General features: G+C 38.2%; 1 protein-coding gene across 3 annotated transcripts in view; it reads left to right on the top strand.

Moving 5' to 3' along the window:
* Positions 1-22,592, top strand: part of LOC113634747 (retinoic acid receptor beta) — a 141,209-nt gene that overhangs the window by 111,680 nt on the left and 6,937 nt on the right. For all 3 annotated transcript variants that reach the window (XM_047816699.1, XM_027133897.2, XM_047816700.1), the window contains 3 exons: positions 643-784; positions 10,846-11,006; positions 19,292-19,468. In XM_047816699.1, the coding sequence (XP_047672655.1) occupies positions 643-784; positions 10,846-11,006; positions 19,292-19,468 (480 nt within the window). The remainder of the gene's footprint in view (positions 1-642; positions 785-10,845; positions 11,007-19,291; positions 19,469-22,592) is intronic.

The raw sequence follows: 22,592 nt of genomic DNA, 5'->3' as shown, positions 1-22,592 counted from the left end.
CATTTGTATCACACTGTAGATTTAGGGTTCAAACCCTCACTCATTTATACACTGATTGCTTGACATAATTGATAGTTAATATAGTAGTTAATATAACATAGTTGATACACTTGACATAATTTTTACATGATACTTTTGTTAATTAATAAAAAATAAAATATTTACACGTCTACTTTTAAAAGCATTCTTACTTACAGCATTACACCTGATTCAAACCTTCACACACACACACACACACACACACACACACACACACACACACACACACACACACACACACACACACACACACACACATATATGTGTACACACACATATATGTACAGTATATATATGTGACCAGGCAGTTACTAAGGATACACTAAATATAAAAATAATGTAAATGTTGGAGGTATTTCTTTGTTCTGTGAGCTTCATAATCTAATGGCTTTCTTGAACTGTCACTTGTGCTGCTCTTTGGTGGCATTCCACAGGATCCCAGTCCCAACAAAAACTCTTCAACCCTGGTTCATTTGGGAAAAACAGAAGAAATTAAAAGTATATTAATTACTGGATTTACTAATACTAGATACTGTGTACTCTCTCTCTCTCTCTCTCTCTCTCTCTCTCTCTTTCTCTCTCTCACTTCTCTTTGGCTCTCAGGGTTTCTTCCGCAGGAGCATCCAGAAGAACATGGTGTACACATGTCACAGGGACAAGAACTGCATTATCAACAAGGTGACGAGGAACCGCTGTCAGTACTGCCGTCTGCAGAAGTGCTTTGCTGTTGGAATGTCTAAAGAGTGTGAGTGCTAAAGTCCATGCTAACTAACACACACACACACACACACACACACACACACACACACACACACACACACACACACACACACACACACACACACACTGCATTACCTGGCTAAAGGTTCAGTCACACTCTGCTTTTAGCATGTGAAATGTCTGAAGAGACTACTGCAAATGAGCTGTAACTGTAGCTGACATCATACACCAAGGCATTTCTTTTATCCACACATTATGGATTCCGACTTGCTTGTGCTGTTGTTGCAATGGTGTTGTATACAACAGGATAGTGCGACAATGCTATAATCAGTGCTTTCTCCATCTTGGGTTTTCTGAAGTGGTCACTCTGCGATGTGTCAATCATTTGTTGCTTACCACAGATCAGAGTTTGCCAAGTTTGAGTAAAGCGCAAAACTTCTCCAGCATTCACATGCAAAAATGTGTGTATTGAGACATTAAGGATCCTGCGGTGTGTCCCTGAATGCACCCCAAACAAAAAAAAAGAGAGAATTGAGTCAAGATGAGCTGTGAGTGTTGTGTTGAATTTCCTTGCTTTAGAACTGCACTCATGAGTACACAATATAATGCCAATATGTTGGCACAGAAAAGCTTCAGCAAGAAATGCCGCATTGCTTGGAACATACAGCAAACCATTAGCATCAACATCATTTTTTTTTTTTTTTTTTTTTTTGGAAATTCAGCAAAATTCCAAGAGCAAAAGGATGACAATTAAAAAAGCAGCACACACACACACACACACACACACACACACACACACACACACACACACACACACACACACCCATCCACACAGACACAGACAGGAATACACACAGCATCATTTATTCTTTTTACTATGTACACTTTCCTGTACCAATACTTCAACTTTTCGATTATTGCCATGCATAGAAACTTTTATGCTATATTCAGCCATTTTTCAGAAGTGTGTAGAACGTTTGCATGGAATCAAGTGAACGAAAGCGAATGGTGCTACCGTCATTGTGGCATTTTCCTTTTTAAAGATAACATCAGTATCAGCAGTTTTCTGAATGTGGAAATGGCATTTGGAAGATAAAACTCTAGATACCTTGCAGATATGTCGTTTTTATTTTTGCGTTTAAAGCATTTTCATACTCCGCTGATAACTGACTTCCTGCCACTTGAATCTTGATGCTTTCTTCTAGATGCACCAGCTCCTTTAATTTAATAAATATTTTTGCCAACCTGCTTCATCAGACAGCACAAAGGAAATTGGAAAAAAAAAACATGATTAACACTACCATGGCACATCAGGACACCGTAGATTCACCCGTTGCTCTTATAGTACCCTTGAAATAGGGCACTTGGGCTGCTGAACGCATCATTGCGTCGCCTGCGTCCTCGCGCGCTTGTCGCCTTGTTCTCACAGATCGGAGTGCTTTGCATTTCACACGTTATTGAAGCACGTTGATTGCATCAGCGTTTATGGCTCCTGGTCCACTTCATGCTCCATTTACCATGAGAGAAGAGGTGATTCTTTCCCGCACACATTTCTGGGACAAAAGAACAATCCAGGTGGTGATTTCTAAAAGATTCCTCCCGCTCTTCTTTCTTTATTCTTATTATAAATAAAGGGTGAAGCTGTTGTGCTGTCAGGGAACTCAAAAAGTTTATGATGTCTGATAGTCTGATCAAATGCTAATAGTAATTTGTCCACTTGGGAAAACTTTCATATAGAGACATTTTGACATTTTCTTCTACAGTATAGCAACAACATTTACTTTCCTGAACTGATATATGTTTGTCTCTTAGACGAATCTGAATCACAAGTAAAATAAAAGCATTTTAAATTCTGATTAAAAACAAAAGGTAGAAAGGACCCGCTCAAAACATGACATTGATTATATATATGAAGAAAATCATATGAAGAAGTCACAATGAGCTAGCAAGCAAACGTTGTTGTTTGTTAAACTGCTGATTTAGTATTTAAGATTAATACTAGGTAAATAAAAACATACCACATTGTAGAATATTTCTTCAAATTTGTTATAAACGCAATATTCAACCTGATTTTTTCACCTTTTATTAATTCAGCCACAGCCATATCCGGTGGGTTTTCTCATAAAAAAAACATATACAAAAGATGTGAAAAGAAAAGAAAAGAAATATTTTTGAGCACCTAAAAAAATTGTAAGAATGTAAATGAAACCCATTCTTGAAATCGAAAGCTCAGAAATTCGTTTCGATTTTTTTAACTGACAAAATGAAAATTCTTGAAAGGAAGCTAAGAAATTTGTACCTTGTTGTATGACTAAATAGACAGAGATACAATAGTTAGAGACGAGCAAGGGGAAAAAAGTGAAATGTATAAAAATCCTGTCAATTTAGCCAAGTGTCACTGCACATCTCATGGGAAGCTAAAATAGGTAACATTATTATTAGCCTAAGCAGCCTTAAGGAAGATGTCAGCATCTGGCAGTCACCTGGTGAGATTCACTCCTCTGGGTGATGCTGGAGAATCATTAGGATACAACGGCAGCTGTAGCTCTCTCTCTCACTCTCTCTCTCCCTCACTCTCTCACACACACACTCCCTCATAGAAACATGCAGTCGCATACACCCTAGCTCAGGTTTTTCAGAACTTTGAGGCCAGGGACAAGAAGACAGACAGAGAAAGAAAAAAGAGAAAGAGAGAGAGCGTGTGCATGTGCACGTGAGAGAGAGAGAGAGAGAGAGAGAGAGAGAGAGAGAGAGAGAGAGAGAGAGAGAGAGAGAGTATTTAGATCCCTGGAGAGAGAATGACATAGGCCTGGTTATGGTAGTGTTTCTCTCCTCATGCACTTTCACCGATCATGATCCGATTCCCTCATCCACACATTCATTCTGCGCAGGAATGATGTCCATGGCTCTCACACACTTCTGCTCAGTCTGTCACCACTTTACTGCCAGTGTGTGTTTGTGACAAAAGCATGGGAGAAATATTGTGTTTATTTCCCGGGGCATCTGTCGCAATGGTGGGTCGCATGCTGCACAGATGGCCAGCCTGGATGGGAACATGATCGACGTATGCCGTTAACATAACCATCCTTTTTTTACACCACACACACACACACACACACACACACACACACACACACACACACACACACACAGATAAAAATCAAGAGAAAAAGACTGAAGCTGGGATGGGTGGTAGGCCATTAAGCCATTAAATAAATGAATATAATAAACACATGGGGAGCCTAAAACATATGCTTAAAAAGATAAAGGAAAATAAATGATTCTCTCACAGTAATTAATTCATCCATCATTTAGTTCCGTAATTAGTGTCACTGTATAATACAGAATAGGCAACGTGACTAGACATTTTTTTAAAAAATATACATATTATGCCTATTTAATAAACAGAGCGTTGTTGAATTCTCAGATCTGATTGGTCCAAAGGTTTTGTTGAATTTTCTAAAACAGCAGCAATGACATTTGTTCCATGTTTAAGGCAAAACCTTATTATTTCTGTACTATCAAGTTATACAAATAGGTAGCATTTTTTGGAAGTAGTCTCCAGTTTCAGCGCATATTTAAATCTGTTACTGTGGAGGATTTTGTGCTTCACACGACAAGCTGCATTTGTCTTGTTTTAACTTATTAAAAAAAGAGAGAGAAATTAAAGCCGGAGAATAAAGAACAGCTGGTGAAAGAATGATCATTTATTGCTGCTGTAACATCTGTGATCCAGGAACTAGCATGCACTGCATGTGTATATGATATAAACAAATAAAACATACAAATGTCACTGTTTAATAAACCGACAGTGTAAATGTGTGTTCTATCTGTAACCCAGTCCTTAAAACTAATATTAATGTACTGGAACTTTAATAGCAATAACTGCAACCAAACATTTCCTTTTTATTTATTAGTTATGAAGTATTTTAAATCAAATCGTTAATTATCAACTGATCAGACTTTTAGACTAGAAGAAATGATGACGGAAGCACATACAGCACATTAACATAGCGCTTAATTAACGCTTTTATCCTTTTCTCACGCTGTCATATTTAAGTGCGCTCAGTTGTTCGAGAGGTGCTCTGAGATAAAACCCAAGCCCCCGAGCCCCTCTCACAGCCACTTGCTTTTTATTTGTGTGTGTTAAGTACTGCTCGATAAAAGAGGCGGTTAAGCTGATGATAGCTGCTAGATTGAGCAGAAAGAAAAGGCACATTAGGAGTACATTTGGTCTGAGAGGGAGAGACACTCCAACAGGTGGGAACCTCGGCTGGATTTATTCCCTCTTGCGGAGAAGAGTATTAAATGTCATTTATTTAATGGTGTTCTGTCCTTTGCATGATAAAGTGAAGCTCTGGCTGGAAAACAGAGTGGGCGCTTATTGGCCAGAAGACAGAACAATCGGCTCTGAATCGTATTTGCTCCTGTCAAGGAAGATTTATCAGAATATGGAATAGTGTGAAAAAAATTTCTGTGTGATGCTTCTCAAGTTTCACTACAGTAATGTGAGCAACTTTCTCGACTGACTGCAGGCTGGGAAAAAAGGAAGCCTGACTTGTCTCGTTCGGAAAGGTGCTCGCTGTACTGTACTTGTCTCGCTGGGTAATATTTTAAATAAAACCCAACCTCAGAAGGCGTTGCATCACGGACTCCATTAAAACACAAAGAAAAAGCTTCTCGTCACACACTAAAGCCACACTCAGGAGCTATTTTTATGTCCTGCAGTACGACAAGCATATATTCACATCCAACTATATACAGTACATTATATTATATAGAGTGAAAACCCATAGAGACAGTACACCAGTACACAGGGGCTCCAAGGCTCAAGTAGAAACAAATGAATTATTTTATTGCAGAAAGTCTGATATAAAATATGTCAGGACTCTGATTTCAGTCTGAGATGTTTTTCCTTCTGTTTGGATAAATGTACACTGAATTTTAGTGGCTCCACCTTTAAATATTAGAATATTAGAACATCTCAGAGAGCAGAAATGGGTTTGATATCACTGTTTACTTTGGAGACTTCATTTTTTGGAACGTGATAAAAAAAAACGAGCCCTTAACAACCACTGTGAAGTTTGACATGACAAAGAAATACACTTCTGAAGATAGACACAGGGCAAAACAGGAAGAAATACCATTTTTTGGCCTCTGGGTAAAAGATTTGAAGGAGTAAAATAGCACGTGGCTAGTTCAGTGGTTCTTCTAGTTCAGAAGGTTGTGAGTTCAAACCACAGGTCCAACATGCTGCCACTGATGGTCTTCTGATCAAGACCCTTAACCCTCATTTGTATAAAATGAGATAAAACTGCAGAATGCCATAAATATAACCTTTAAATATTAATGATATCAGAGATGCAAATATGCAAAAATATCTAATATAAAATTAATAGGACTGCGGTAATAATTCAATATGTAATCATTTTCATAAACTATTTAGTAGGCAAAATACTAAATAAATTTATTAAAACTAATTTAATTTAAACAGCTTCTTCAAATTTAATACCTTCCCTTCGGTTGTACTAATTTGTTCAGTCAGTTGTGGTACAAGTGGGACGCATCTCAGAAAACACCAGCATGATTGTAGCCCTCTGTAAATGTCATTTCTTGCCGTTTTATAAAAAAAAAAAACACCATAGAAAAAAAAGAACCGTGGTTGTAAAGAGTGATTATTTGTACTGTTACCTTCCTGTCAGCTCAAACATCATATCGTGGTTATTTCTAGCTGCTGTAACATTGACGGATCAGGAAGTATACGGTTTCAAAGATTCTCTGAAACATTAAATGCATATACGATATAAAGCAATAAAATACGTCGTTGTTTAATAAATGAAAAATGTCATTTGTATGCTGTGCATTCTGAGCTGCTTTTCTGTATACTGTGGTTGTAAAAAGTGGTACAAAAACCTTCGTCAGCTTGAACCACTAGCAAAATAACACCTTTATTTTCTCTGTTCCATCTTAATTAACAGCATGCATATACAGAATATGAAGCCTAGCTTTCACACATAGCACAGTGTAAAGTCAAGTGCTATTGTTGTTCAGATCATGTATGGGATTAGGAGAGCCTCTGTGCTACTGATAGTGGCATTTACCACACTGACACCTGCTGCTGTAAACGTGTCAGCTTCAAGTGGCTGTTAAGTCAGTGTGTTAGATCCCTATCACACTGTAATCTCTGAAGCGTGCTGCCCAATGGCTCAGCCACGTAAAGAGCAAAGCCTCTAAATCCATTCAGCTGGTTCCATGGACTGAGGAGCAGAAAGCTTTCCGTTCTTTAATACTTAAGGCACACTAACTAAGACAAAGTGCTGGTGCTCCAGAACAAGCCATGATATAGGATACCGTCTGTGTGTCCTATACTGAGTATAATTTCATTTTCTGGTGTCCTTGTGACTCTCTTGCTTTCTCTGCTCTCCATCTTTTTGGCTTTGTCTGTCTGCTTTTGTCTATTTTCCTGGAGGCCTAAATGCTTTGTTGCTTTATCCTAAGAAACATTAGAGTCGCCGCGCTGTTGTATTTGTGTGTTAGTGGCTGTGATCACAGACTCATGAGACCTTTTTCAACTACCGCAAATAGAGCAAGGCTACCACTGATCTGTGGACTGTACAAGCCAACTCTGATCTACTCCTTAGACACAAAGCCTCCTTTATGTCTTTGTTTACTTTGTTTACTTGTTTGTCTGCTTAACACATCAAGGGGATAATTATACGTTTTTTTAAAGACCGTGAATCCAAAGGGAATAAATAGACAAACATCATTTCTGCAGTTTGTATAAAACCTTACATGCTGTTGCCGGGGTCGGTAAGGTTTCTTTAAAACGTTTCATTTTAAGATTTTTTTCAGCTTAAGTCGATTAACAGCTGAACAAACAGACACATAAGACTGCAACAAGTAAATGGTTCAGTCTTCAGGCTTCAATTACACACTATTTCCAATTATGCAGTAACCATGAACCCTTTGGATAAAAGCCAAAATCCCAAATAATTTGGTTTTGCAACCCCAAGCCCACATGATGGAAGATTTTAATACTCTAAATATATACATGAATAATTGACTCATTTGTTCTAAAAAACTAGCATGTGATCGTAATAATTAGCATTACAAAACAGCATTAGTGAACTAAACACGAAGGAGTGAAATTTGCATAAAATTACACTTAACAACATCTAATACCCATCTATGAATTACGATATTAAACCAGAAACAAAAGCAAAATCATGTCTAGTTGCTTTCCAGGAAAAAGTTCCAGAGATTATTAGCTAGGCTATTATACGTCATTTAGCAGATTGTAGCCATGATTTTGTTAAAGCCCATATAAAAATGTTAAATTGTGTGTGTAATCTGATAAGTTTTCATTGTGTAAGTATTAAGTTGGCATGTTATGGGTTTTAAAGAAAGTAATTGGAGAGGTTTGGATAAAACTAATTGTTTGCATGAACTTTTTATTTGAATGTTATCGGTAAGTCTTATAAAGTTATTGTTCTTCTCAGCTACGTGATGCCGATGAACCTATAGTCATTTTCTGTTTGTCTTCAGTATTGTTGCTATAGGTGACTAAAATGCACATTGGTCGGTGATCCCAAAATGAGCATTTACTGAGAATTTGGTCTAAAATCTCTGACACTGGCAGACTTTTAAACTTTTTTCTGCCCATCTGTAGGGAAGCCCATTATATTATATCACTATATTGCCATATTCTGGGATGTGTGCCTTTTACATGCACATGAACTTTAATGACATCCCATTCTTTATCCATAGGGTTTAATATGGAGTTTTACCACTCTGAGTTGTTGTTCTTCCCAAATGCTTCCACTTTGTTATAATACAACTAACAGTCCATGGAATGTTTAGCTTTGAGGAAACTTCACAAATGGACTTATTGCACAGGTGGGAACCTTTCACAAATGTTTGTAGAAGCAGTCAGCATGCCTAGATGCTTGATTTTATACACCTGAGTTTAATTGGGGCGTCCCAAAACTTTTGGCAATATTGTGTATTTATATTTCAACCCTATATGGATATATGGTATAAATTTCGGGATCAGAGCATCCATAGTTGTACCATGACTTAAAGAACTCAGGGTTGATTGTATTATCAGAGAGTCTGTTGTTCAGTACAGGAGAAACAGGTTAAATTTAGAAATGTAGAAGTGGCATCACTGAGCCGGGTAATTAGCTAAAAAGTCATCCAAGAGACACGAGCAGGGGGTATATGTGTGTGTGTGTGTGTGTGTGTGTGTGTGTGTGTGTGTGTGTGTGTGTGTGTGTGTGTGTGTGTGTGTGTGTGTGTGTGCGTGTGTGTGTGTGTGTTCATTATGCATGTAAAGTGTTCTGGGGGCGTCATTGTTTTTGAGCATGAAGCCGCTACAGTCCAGGTCACCTTTCTGAAGGTATTGTTGTGGAAAAGTCCACGAATTATACAGTAACTTGAAGTTTTCATTCATTTAGAAGTTAATAAGTCAGAACAAGTACTGTTGTGGCTTTGTGGCACAGATCATTTTAAGTATTTCAAACCCAGGCTATAGCGGTGAGGTCAGCTTAATATGTATACAACTTTAAACCTTCATTCACAATACTGAGAGACATTAAGGCGCTCTCTTTGGTTTACACCAGGCTTTACTTTATAGATCTATTTTTAGAATTTTACTGGGTATATATTTGGGTAGGTAAATTGATTTTCCTCTGTTTTGCTTTCACATTAGTGTAAGACTTTTTTTAAGTAAAATCCTACATGATGATCAACAATAAATATTTTTCACTAAGAATGACTAAAACTAACACTATACCTATATTATAATTTGATCACAGACCAGAATACAGCAAGAATCTGTGTTAATATTGTAACTTTTTTTTATAAATTAGAAGAATATATATATTTTTTATTAATCCAAATATTTTAGTCTGTTATCTGGTCAATCGCTGCACGTCTAATTATTCCTGCAGCTAGCATTGAGCCGTCTTGTCCTTCGAGTTTTTGTGGTAAAATAATTTTTTTCTCTCTGTGTGTTATGCTGTTTCTGTTAGCAGTGTTAACTCCTTGGAATATTCATGTCTTAATCCAAATTTATGTGTCCAAGCATTAATATGACCGCCCATATATTTGTAATATAAATATTAATGATTGCAGTGGAACCTAAGGGCAGGTGAATAGGGATGTCACTGTGAGTCAATTCTTCTTTTAGATCACTAGGAATAAGATCACTAGGGAATTGCAGCATGCTTTGAATTTTATCAGACATGCATCGTTGTGTAATCATTTTTTTCAAAGCTAGCACCGATCTGTGGTCCAAGGTACCATTTCTCCTGCATCTCCTCCGAGGCTTAATGAAATTGGATGGTCCCCAGACGACCCCCTGCACAGCACCAGGTGTTCCCCTCTTAATGATGTCGTAAAGCTTGTCCGGCTTCATAAGCCTCGTCTGTATTAATCATGAGACGACTGGCTGCATGACTAATGCAGAAGGTGAAGGATTCGCTCTCTTGCTCCATTGGCCCCGATGAGAGCCATGCCAATGAGAAGTTAAAGCCTCAAGGCCTCTCTGGAAGACTTAATGTCCATCACGTCTGAGTGACCCTGTTTCAGATAAACTAGTTTGAAGTCTGCTTTCATGGAGCTTCTTTTGTTCAGCTCTTGCACACTGTGGTTTGTTTTCATTGACCTCGGGGGTTATGGAGCTTTTTCAAGGCTTTGTGTCTTATGATCGGTCGTAAGCTTGGAGATAATGATAGGGCGCCACAGCACCTGCATTGCCAGTGTCATTTCAGAAAGATCGGAGCTTTGTGTTTCTGTTTTTTAACGATTTTGTGCTTGTTTATATAATGTTAGTGTACTAAAGTCATATGCAGAAGAAAGGCATTTATTTAATAGGCATTTATCTTTTACAAATGTGTTATTCCTATAATATAATACATGTGACGATCTTTTACATTTTCTACATTACACTGTATCCCATTTTAATGCAGTTACCAATTTAAATGTTTTTTATTGTGCAATAAATTCAAATAAAAGTTCATAAAAATGAACACGGAATAAAGACGAAGGACCACTGATGATTTTTTTCCTCAATTCCCCTTGCAGCTGTGAGGAATGACAGGAATAAAAAGAAAAAGGAAAGTCTGAAGCCCGAGCTGACAGAAACCTACGAGCTCACGGCTGAGCTGGAGGCCATCATCGAAAAGATACGGAGGGCTCACCAAGAGACGTTCCCATCTCTCTGCCAACTGGGCAAATACACCACGGTGAGTGTTCACCTCAAAAAAACACATATAAACACACACACACACACACACACACACACACACACACACACACACACACACACACACACACACACACACACACACACACACTCCATACAGCAATACATAATAAGGGATTTTGGGATCTTGCATAAGGACTAATTTATCATATATCACTGTGATTTGCAAAAGCTAAATAAATTCCCATTACTTATTTTAATTTTCTTTTTACAGAAAAGCTTTAGGTATAGTTAAATATTTTTTTCATTCAAGCTTAAAGGGAAATAAAAGGTTGAAGAGTTTTATTGGTTGAAGCAGAAACAAGAACAAAGTTAATAATCGAAAGACCTTAAAAGTGAAATGTAGGAATCTCAGAGATATTCATCAAGAAGCTAACGGAATGTGATATGGCAGTAAAATAAATGAATGTAGAAATTAGCTATATATTAATTCATATGAATGAAATAATTCAGTGGTTCTGTTTAAATGGTTCTGTGGTGATCTGATCTGAAACAGTTTTTCTGTGGTAATATAAGTCAGGATTTTAAAGAACATTGCAGGTAATTTACCTAAAGTTGGATTAAATTTTCTCATTAATTTTTTATTTTTTATTTTCAACTCCTCAACAGACAAAGCCTATTACAAATTAAATACCTGACTTTTTGGAGTACCTGCCACATTCAGGGTGATTTTTCAGGCTTATTACAATCACGCTGTGGGCACAAAATGAATATATGTATGTTGACAACACCCAGTTTTGTGCATATTCACGCAAGACAAAGAAAACATACAAAAAACATTTTTATTCTGTTTAGGTCAAAGATGAAATCATCTGTTGGCAAATCAGCTTTCTCTTTTGTTATGACTTATAAAATTGACTCGTTTTTATGTGTTAAACTTTAGTAAATCAGGTCTTAAAACTGATTCTAAAATTGAAATTAAGCCTTCTAGCTTATAAACAATTTATTTCCAGGTTTTCAAGCCTGACATCAGTCCTTGACCTCGCTATTCCTCTAATAGTCTAAATGAGCAAATCCTCACAGCTACAATCCAGAGGGCTGTAGAATTATATAGGTTATTATAACACCAAGACGGAGCGCTAGATCTAAAAGCATAAAAATCAATGATAGCGTAATAACTTTAGACAGTTCCTCATAGAACGCGTTTGAATGTTGGCAGTTCGAAGGAGATTGTTTAACATCACATATGAATGCAGTGTGACAAGCTACTTAATGTACAAGGACTTGATTAGGTGCCTGTTGTCAATACCAGTGATAAAGATGCCTTTGGTGTGCATCAGTCATGCCTTGAGTGTGGAGGTAAGAACATCTCAGGTACCATGTGATGTGACTCATGTACAGTAATAGCCCATATGTTGTGTATGTACAGTACATTGGGTGTATGTACAGTACATTGTGTATTTAAAGTACATTGGGTTTGGAAACTATTCAGTCTTTTGCACATTTGCACCCTTCAGTATTTGCAGATTTTACTGTTTGTTTGTTTGTTTGTTTATTTATTTATTTATTTATTTATTTAAATTCATTTGAAATCTCTTATTTAGATACATATTCATCAAAACCCTTCATGCAGTATTTGTAGTATTTTGTCTACAACATGTACACAGCTGGATTTGGGCCAGGATTTCTCCCAGTTTCTCTGTATTTAGCTGCACTTGTCCTTCTTACTCCCATTCTTTCAGACACTATGCCATAACATGATGCTGCCACCACCATGCTTCGCCATAGTGATGGTAGTACCCATTGATGAGAAGGCTGGCTTCTACTAAACACAGGGCTTGAAGTTCAGTGCAAAGAATTCAGTTTTTGTCTCATCAAGTACTTGCCATATGCTCAGGAGAGGCTTCAGTCAAACCTCTTCACCATAAAGGCCTAATTTCTGGTAGAGGACTTTTAAAGCACTGTTAGAGTAGTTATTGAAATGGAAACTTCTTCCATTACACAATGATCGAGCCCGCTGTACTCCTGAGAACATTCAAAGCTTTATAAAAGTCTTATACTCATGCCCAGATTCATGCATCACAATTTGATCATTGAGATCTATGAAGAATTCTAGAAATGTAAATTTGCCACTGGTAAACACTAGTCAAGTTCTAGTGATACCTTAAGATAATAAAAAGGAATAAGACACAAATTAAGAATTTACAGGCAAAACCGAGCTCAAACCAAGAGTAGACATATAAAGCTATTCATTGTTTGAACAATCAATCCTCTGGGCATATGTGGGAGGCAGAAAAACACCTGTCGGTTACCTGTTCCAATACTTTTGATCACTTGAGGAATGGGTGGGTTCAAACAAATGTTGTTCTTAGTTTGTTCATTTTTTTAATGAAAAATAATTTAAAATTAAATCAACAATGTATAACAAAAGAATCGGCATTGCTGTTTCAATACATATGGGACTATACATATTATTATCAGGTTTTTATCATATTGACAAAACAGAGAAATTATTGTGCTACATAAATGACTGTCAAGTACGATCTTCTTCTGATCTTCTGCTGAACAATCCTCTTCCCTTCCCTTCCAATCATTTTTTTTTTCTCTTTGAACAAATATCTCATAAACAATAAACCCAGACATCACATTGAAAGCTGCCAGCTTGGTTCTTTGAAAATGAGTAGTGGACCAGAGCTTCAGGGAACTACAGGGAAAAGTACAATAGTATAAATCAAATCCAGGCAGAACTGACTTGACTGGTAACATTCATCATCAAATTGATCTACAGCTCTCAGCAATGCTGACCCATGCATGACCTCTCAGTAGTGAAAGACATGGCACCATGCCTGTGACAGTTGCCTTTGGGGTCCAACCACTAACATTGGCTTAGTGAGAAAAGGCTAGTGGTTAATGAAAACATCTTAAACCTGGTGGTACACTCAGCAGAGACATGCTACATGGTAAACAGAAAAATAGATCACTTTTAACATAGCCAGAGCACTTTAACAAGAATGCTGGAATATAAAAAGAAACAGGTTGAACGATGGCCTGATTGTAGGTTGAGTAAGACGGAGAGCATAGAGCATAGTAATTGGCTTTGTTTAAATATATCTTGAACACAGTATGAGGTTTCTAGGATTGACATTCGTACTTTATTTACAGTTGCTAGCCAACAGGATGACTACCTGTCATTTAGGTAAAATATATTTGTGTTTTCTGAAAATAGACATATGAGTGTATATTATGGAAAGAAAAAAAAACTCAGTTACACCAGGGTCCAAAGGGTTTTCCCAGGCCACCACACAGATGTGCTCAGAACACCTTGAGCATACAAATTTTAATCCAAATGTACTTGTGTGACTTCAGCTGAAGAAAATGGGCTATCTTTACAAAAGGGTCAAATAAATAGAAGTACCTGTATTATACACATTTGGGGATTTATTTCTATTTCAAACATGTGCTTAAAACCTTCTCTCTTCCCAATAGCGCATTCATGTTTGCCCCAACAGCAATGTCAGGCCTTCAGACACGCCCGTAATTTGCATCAGGGCTAATTATCCTTCCTCAAATCCTGCGAGAAAGTCCTCATTATCACTACAGATTGGTTCCCCATGTGCCTTTGAAAGCTCTTTATTGGGAGGAGAAGAGGAGCCCAAGATTAGGTTAGCGCTTTTATTATGCAGCGAAATATTCAAATTCAGCGCCTCTGTGATTTGGGAGTTCATGTGCGGGTGAGGGAGAGGGTCTTATCCTTGACAATGAATAACACTTTATTGACAGTCCGCAGTGACAAGAAACGACCATGGCAGCCTTAAAGGCAAAATAAAAGCCCGGCTCTGGAGGAGGAGGCTTTCAGATTGCTCATTTGCTGAATATACATAACCACTATGTTATTTCAGGACCCAGCTGCCTGTCTTGAAATTCTGGTCCCGCCTCAGTCTGTGGTGGCAGCATGCCTTCTCACGTGGGTCGCTTAGTTTCTAATGTTGCGAGTTGTCTAATTTCTTCTGGATAAATGCCCCTAAATGAAATTAGAATTCCCTGGCCACTTCCTTGCTTCTCTCTATTGAATTATGGTGGTGCGGTAATTGACTGAGATTGCGAAGGGAAAATCAAACAGCGCTGGCTGGCTCGCCGCTCGAATGGTCCCTCCCCCTCTTCATCTCATCCCTCCATCCCTTGGCCCCAGGGAGGGAGAAGACAAGTAGCTTTAATATCAGAGACTCGGCCACGGGCCTGTCTGCGCGTCTCAGGCGAGTTTTGGCAGCGAAGTGTGCAGTAGCAGCGACTTGCATTTGAGCTCATTGAGAATGATTTAAACACATCCATACTGTGCTTCTCACTTAACCAGGGATCATATTTATAAATCGCCCTCTTCTGCCGGCGACAATAGATCCTGCCAATGGCGTCCACTCACCTATCCACCACACTTAGCGTCTGCTAAGAGCCACATTCCAGCTTACACATTGAGTAATGGGGCTGTTAGCTAAAGCAATACTAAACCCAGATGCTGGTGTACAGAATTGGGGATATTTCAGATTTGATGGAATGACATTCCTCAGTTGGGTAAAGCTTCATTTTTCAGAATGATGTCCAGAGATGTTGCGATCTTTGCACTTATTCAGTAAACAGATATGGAATATATTTCATAGCTGCACTACATCTGATCACAGGCAGTCACTGGCACAGTGATACCCTGGAAACAATGAAATCGTCCAAGATCCCATGAGCTTAAATGAATGACTTGCTTTTAACTTGAGTCAATTAACATTTGACTTTAATTTCAAAGTAATTAAAATGTTCAATAATTAAAAACTATTTTTTACAGTTCAGCAGTATTAGAAGAGAGTCCTTTTATTTGAAACCACATTCTCATACATGAAATGCTAAAATTTTGAATAATAGCATGACAAATGCTTCTTTTCACAGTATGCACCACTTCTCTGGACTGAGAGACATGGTACACTCTAATCTTTTATTGCTTTGGATTTTGCATCAGTAGCACAAAGGACACAATCCTCTCTCTCTCTCTCTCTCTCTCTCTCTCTCTCTCTCTCTCTCTCTCTCTCTCTCTCTCTCTCTTTCTCTCTCTCTCTCTTTCTTGCCCTCTCTCTCTCTTGCTCTTGTTCTCTCTCTGTCCTTGCTATATGGACCCAGGCTGTCTAGCTGGTGTCTAGCTCACTGAGCCGGAACAGATGAGCTATTTAATGTAAACTGTTGGAAAACAAACAAATTGGCATCAGCTGCTCAGCCCATGGCCTTAATGAGCAGATTGCGGGTGGAGCAGAGCGCCGCAGTGCCATGTCTCACTCCTGCTCATAGATAATGTAGCCACACTTAATGTTGCACTTAGCCTGACTGTCTTCTGCTCTGTTTTCCTTTGAGCCTGGTTCCCTTTTTCTCTTTTTCTGTAGTTTGCTTTTGTCTCATTCGCTGAAAGTGTATGTGAATACTCCTTTATTCTATAAAGCAAACAGGAATTGCAAGAAATGACGTTTTTCTTACACAAATACTTTACCTTTTCCATGCTCTCCATCCAAAATATTATTGGTCTTTTTGCAATAAAAAAAACTGCCAAAGCAGAGAAAATCACAAAATGATTTGTTACTCTTTAGAGCAGAACGTTCTCAACAAACTTGACTCTAGTACAGTAGTTTTAAGAAGAAGACATATGTCAGCAGCAGTCTGTCGGGGTCCAAGCACTTCTTGAAAGAAGTTACCTAGATTACTTGACACTTTTAATAATAATAATAATAATAATAATAATAATAATAATAATAATAATAATAATAATAATAAGAAGAAGAAGAAGAAGAAGAAGAAGATATGTAGCAGCAATCTTTGGGGTCCAAGCACCTTTTTAAGTGCCCCCCAGTGCCCAGTTGGAAAGTTTCATAGAAAACCTTGTACTTGGTTCCTAAGAACCATAAGAATATGGGTGGCATTGTGGCAGAGCATGTAGAGTTGTCTTCACAGCTTGATTAAAATAATTGTAAGAAGATTAATGTCTCTGTGGATTTTAGAATGTTGTCAGTGTGTCTGTGTGGGGTTTCTTCTGGGTTCTCTGGTTTCTTTACAGAATTCAACACCATGTTGTTTTACGATTAAGTGAGGCACAAGGCTCAAGAGACTCTGTGACCCTGACCAAGATAAATCAAAATAAATCAATCAATCAATCATGTGTTTGTCCACAAATAGCTCTAAGGGATCCTCTGGATCTCGTCTCTGCACTCTATCCAGTCTCCTTCCTTTCCCTCTCTGAGTAATAGTGTGTGTGTTTCTCCTCATCCCTGTAGATCCAGTCTGTGAGTTTTGTGTATAAAAGCCTCTACCCTATCTCCCCTCAGTCTTGCTGTCACAGCTCTATCAGTATCTTCAATATGTGGGCTTCAATCACATCACGGCACAGCGCCGTGCCTGCCGGAGTAAACAAACGCACACACACACACACATGCTTCATTAGAGCTGTTCGGTTTGTCTCCTGACAGCTTTGTCAAAACCTTTTCTCAATACAACTGTTCTGTGAAGTTTATATACAGTAGCAGTCAAAAGTTTAGAGAAACCTAGCCAAACAAGTATATATTCATATTTTCTACATTCTCTACTAGTGAAAAGTGAAAAAAAGCTCATTATGCAGTGACCAGAAATGTGTTAAACAAATCAAACTCAAAATGGGAAAAGAATTGTTGAGGCCAAACCTGATGTCAGAGGTCATGTCCGGGTTGTGAAGCTGAAAACAAAGACGAGTGTACTGGAGAGGCCAGTGTCCAAAATCTGCTTGCTGTTAGAGGGTGACGAAGGTTCTGTAAAGAAATCCTGAGCATTCAAGAACATTAAAGATAAGTTGATTCATTCAATTTTGAGTTTCATTTTGAATTTTACTATAGCATTTAAAGTAATTGGAATATATGCTTTGGAAAAGTTAAGCTGCAAGTATAAATGGCTCCTTTTTTATTTTAAAAAGTAATTGTTTTGCCTCTACAAATACAATTAGGGGCCGGTATGTAGGAGCCAAATCGAGCTTGTGCTAATTCCATGTTTCTTTCTTGTGAATGATTATGTGGCCATGAGGCTGTCTACCCTACCTAGAGGACAGTTGAGAGGCTGAAGGTGAAGCCCAAGGGGAAAGGCCTTAAGGACAGGAAGTGACAGCATCTGGGCATGGCTGAGAGGGCAAACAGTCTTTTGACCGTGTGGTGGTGTGCCATATAAGAGACTGCTTTAATTTAATTGTATATTTTTATTTTACTTCATGTTTTCTGTAACATTACAACAACAGCAATAAAAGGTCATTGGACAAACTGGATCAAGCTCTATTACTCATCTACACAACAGCACGTGTCAAGATATATCCAGCTCAGCCACTAGTATTAGTAATTCAGGGAGCAAAGGAACGACCAGAAAAGGCTGATACACTTTTCATTGATTGAGATTCATCATGAGGAATCTTTGCATCATGATGTGCTGCTTTTTTTAAAGACATTCTCATTATCAGCATTTCTTCCAAACAACTACTTATTAATTACTAAAAAACTCATTTTTTTTTAATATCTAAATGTCATTCAATTTCCCAGGAACAGTGTGTATAAGATGTGAATACACAGTGCACACTTTATCACTGTGCACCTTTCACACATGTATTCACACCTGGAGCAGTATATCATACCCACTCAACCTACCTGCATGTTTGGGTGGTCAGAGGCAAGCAGAGAACCCGAATGAAACCCACCTGAGCTCAGGAGCAAAGCGGAGATCTCTTAGCAAGTGTTAAACATTAAATCTGAAGAATAAAATGTCTTTGTATTTTCGTCTGATTCATCCCTTGAGTCGGATTTTGTCAAACGTCCACGATATTGTTGTAGTTGCTATAGCAACAGTGCAGACTTGCATACATCGTACGATGTAAAGAAAATTTTGAGACTTAGTTATAGCTTCTGAATGTATTCAGTGCAGTTGTTGTAGACTTGGAAAGCACTAAAGTATTTAAAACAATTATTTTATTCTTTAGCATGGGATTTTATTCCTCATGTACTTGTGAGCCGGTTTGTAAATAATGGGAAGTTGTGTGGATCTGGGTTTGTTGTTGTTTTTGTTTTGCATTTAAAATTGTAGAATACATTTGTGCATTCCAAATTTTAATAAGGACTGTATATATTTATTTTACACTGTGCCAAGTGTGTATTGTTCTCAAGTTTTAAAATGCACAAATGTGTAAGAGAAGGTAGACCATGAAGGTCATTGTGTTTATGAGTCAGATATAAAACACCTCCCTGACTGTGTGTGTGTGTCTGTGTGTGTGTGTGTCTGTGTGTGTTTCTGCTCTAGAACTCGAGTGCTGACCACCGTGTGCGTCTGGATCTGGGGCTGTGGGATAAGTTCAGTGAGCTGGCCACCAAGTGCATTATAAAAATCGTGGAGTTTGCCAAACGGGTGCCGGGTTTCACTGGACTCACTATCGCTGACCAGATCACTCTGCTTAAAGCCGCCTGCCTGGACATACTGGTGAGTGTGTCCTCTTGTATCTCTTTGTGTGTGTGTTTGTGTGCACGGAGTAAACGTACCAACATTTACACTTACGTACCTAAGATATAGTTAGCATGGGATTAATGAAAAAAGGCACAATTGAATCCCAGGTGCTTATTCATTATATTGTAAATACTAGTTCCCTGTGAGATCTACACCTAGTTTTAGATGTTATAATATAACATATAACTGGACCTAACTGGTCTTGTGGATGTCCCACAACAGTAAATGTGAGTATAAAACTGTAGCCTCATCCATGAGCAGGAGCCAACAGCGCAGTCAAGTCAAGTCATGTCAAGAAGCTTTTGTTGTCATTTCAACCATATATAGCTGTTGCAGTACACAGTGAAATGAGACAACGTTTCTAGAGGAACTTGGTGCTACGTAAAACAAATACAGAGATAAGGACTTAGTAAGTTAGTCCTAGTCACATAAAGTGCAACTGTGCAACCTGGTGCAAACAGTGCAGGACAAGACAAACAAGACAGACAAGACAGTGCAGGACAAAAGACAGTGCAGACAAAAAATTACAAGACAATACACAAAGACAATACACAAAAGACAATACACAAAGACATTACACAAGAGACCATAGACAGCGCAGACCAGTGTAAATACTGTATGTTCGGACAATATTATGTGTGCAGAAATACTGGAATGAACACAGTGTTATAGCAGCAGTTACCTGAGATATTGTACAGGGTGCAAAACACCAATCAATCGACTGAAATGTCAGACAGAATGTGCAAAAAGCAAAAAAATGGGTGCAAAAAACAGCATGTAAACAGATTGTTGAATGTATATTGGAAGTGTGTGTATTTAGTGTATGTCCATGCAGTCCATATAGTTGGTGTGTGTGTGTGTGTGTGTGTGTGTGTGTGTGTGTGTGTGTGTGTGTGTGTGTGTGTGTGTGTGTGTGTGTGTGTGTGTGTGTGTGTTGTGCTCAGTACAGTGCAGTTCAGTTATTAAGGAGTCTGATGGCTTGTGGAAAGAAACTGTTACAGAGTCTGGTCGTGAGGGCCTGAATGCTACTGTACCATTTTCCAGACAGCAGTAGGGTGAAGAGTGTGTGCGAGGGGTGTGTGGGGTGAAGAGTGTGTGTGAGGGGTGTGTTAAGGGTGAAGAGTGTGTGAGGGGGGTGAGAGAGGTGAAGAGTGTATGCGAGGGGTGTGTGAGGGGTGAAGAGTATGTGTGAGGGGTGTGTGAGGGGTGAAGAGTGTGTGTGAGGGGTGTGTGAGGGGTGAAGAGTGTGTGTGAGGGGTGTGTGAGGTCATCCACAATGCTGTTGGCTTTGCGGATGCAGCTTGTGGTGCAGTCACAGTGATACTAGTTAACAGTGGACTTTTTTGAGCTGATGTATGCAGAAGAGGGAGGATTACATTCCTTTGAGTGTGTTAAGCAGCCCTGAGCAGCAGCCAAACATATTTACTAATATGCATGTTGTGAAAAAAACGAATGGAACTACGCAAAAATATGTTTTTGCAACCTCATCAGTTAGACGTGATCAATCAAAGTTGCGTTACTCATGTCATGTGTGAGAAATCAGTGCTCGATTTGGTCATGAACTCCATTTCCCGGGATCCACCACAGCATGGCAACATGGCTAATCTGGAGTCACCTGATTACTGATTGCACACACTTAAATAGCTCCGAGATTAAATTGTAATGATGCCAAGCTTTTAAATTTTATTTTCTCAGTACATGTCTGTTTTTGTATTTATTTGTTAGTTTGTTAGTTTGTTTGTTTTTTCTTTATGAATGAGTTCATTCTATCTCTGGTTGATGACTGCGTGACCTCAGCCTGTTTTTTTATCCCTAATTCTGTCAATTAGTTTACCACTTACATAAAGGCTCTCTCTGTCTTCTGACACTACAGTAATAGAGCTTAGCATGTGAAAGATAACTACAGTCTTCACTTAATAATTCATTTCTTTTTGTGACTGAAAATATCTTCCTCCTGATGAGGATCACTTCAAACTGACATGGCTAAAACAGGTTCATATAGCAGTGATCAATTTTAAATCAGCAAACAAAATGATTTCAAATTTGGATTTCGTTGTGCTCGTGACTCGGCCGAACGTCCTGCCTAATTGTGTGATATTTTTGTAACAACTTTCTTTAAATAAAATTCAGTTAAAAAAAACCAAAGCCAGCTTTATAAAAAAAACAAAACAATTGAAAACATGACATAAAACCAGGCCCCAAAACCATTCACAGTAATGTTGTAGAGCTTAAAACTGTTGATTTTGATTTTGAAACAAGGTTGAAGAGGTTTGGCTGATGGAAAAAAAGCTTGTTGATGGCGCTGAAAAGCCTTTTTAACCGATAAAACGAAATATTTATATAATATAAATATATAGTTTGGACCTTTTATATTACATTCTACATTTTGTTAGAAACTAATTAACAACTGATAACGTATTAGCTTTTCAGATATAAGTGTAGGTAAGATATCGCATTATAGACAAAATAAAAACAAAATGGAGGAGAGATTGTCTTGTTAATGAGTGAATAAATGGTGACATTTTGGCCAATGTGTGTGACTTCCATTCTTTATGTGTTGCTTTATAGTCAGATCACACAAGCATCTAAATTTAATTCTACCCCTCATCTACAGAAATCTATTCTAGAGCGCAAGTTAGGCTAGTTAGTTAACCTATACTAACTAGGACTGGTAAGAGCGTTGTTATGGTTACGTTTTGTTCTCATATCGGCACAAAAATCATGCTCTTGTGTTAAAAGTATACACCAAATTTGAAAGGGCTGTTAGTTGTTGACGAGCCCTAAGCTTTGATCACAATGAGTTTTTGTTTCCTTTCTGGATTTGATGTTTTGCTTTGCTGTCATTCCGACATGCTGTCATTCCGACATAGACTCGCTAACCCGCCGTAAACAAAAAACAAGCCGTCACATAATTATCTGTCTCTGCTGCACCTCTCGCTCACTGATGGGAAAAACATAAAAAATGGTTATACAAATGGGTCAAAACCAAGGAGCAGAAACTTTGCGCATTTATATGGAAATTTTGTTTTCATGTGTGATTTCCATGAAATCGTCCACAAAAACAGAAACACAATGTAAAAGGCCTCGTCGTCTGTTTCCG

Source organism: Tachysurus fulvidraco, chromosome 7, assembly GCF_022655615.1.
Source record: "Tachysurus fulvidraco isolate hzauxx_2018 chromosome 7, HZAU_PFXX_2.0, whole genome shotgun sequence".
NCBI lineage: Eukaryota > Metazoa > Chordata > Actinopteri > Siluriformes > Bagridae > Tachysurus > Tachysurus fulvidraco.
Note: the sequence above shows the minus strand (reverse complement) of the source record. Positions and strands in the feature narration are given on the sequence as shown.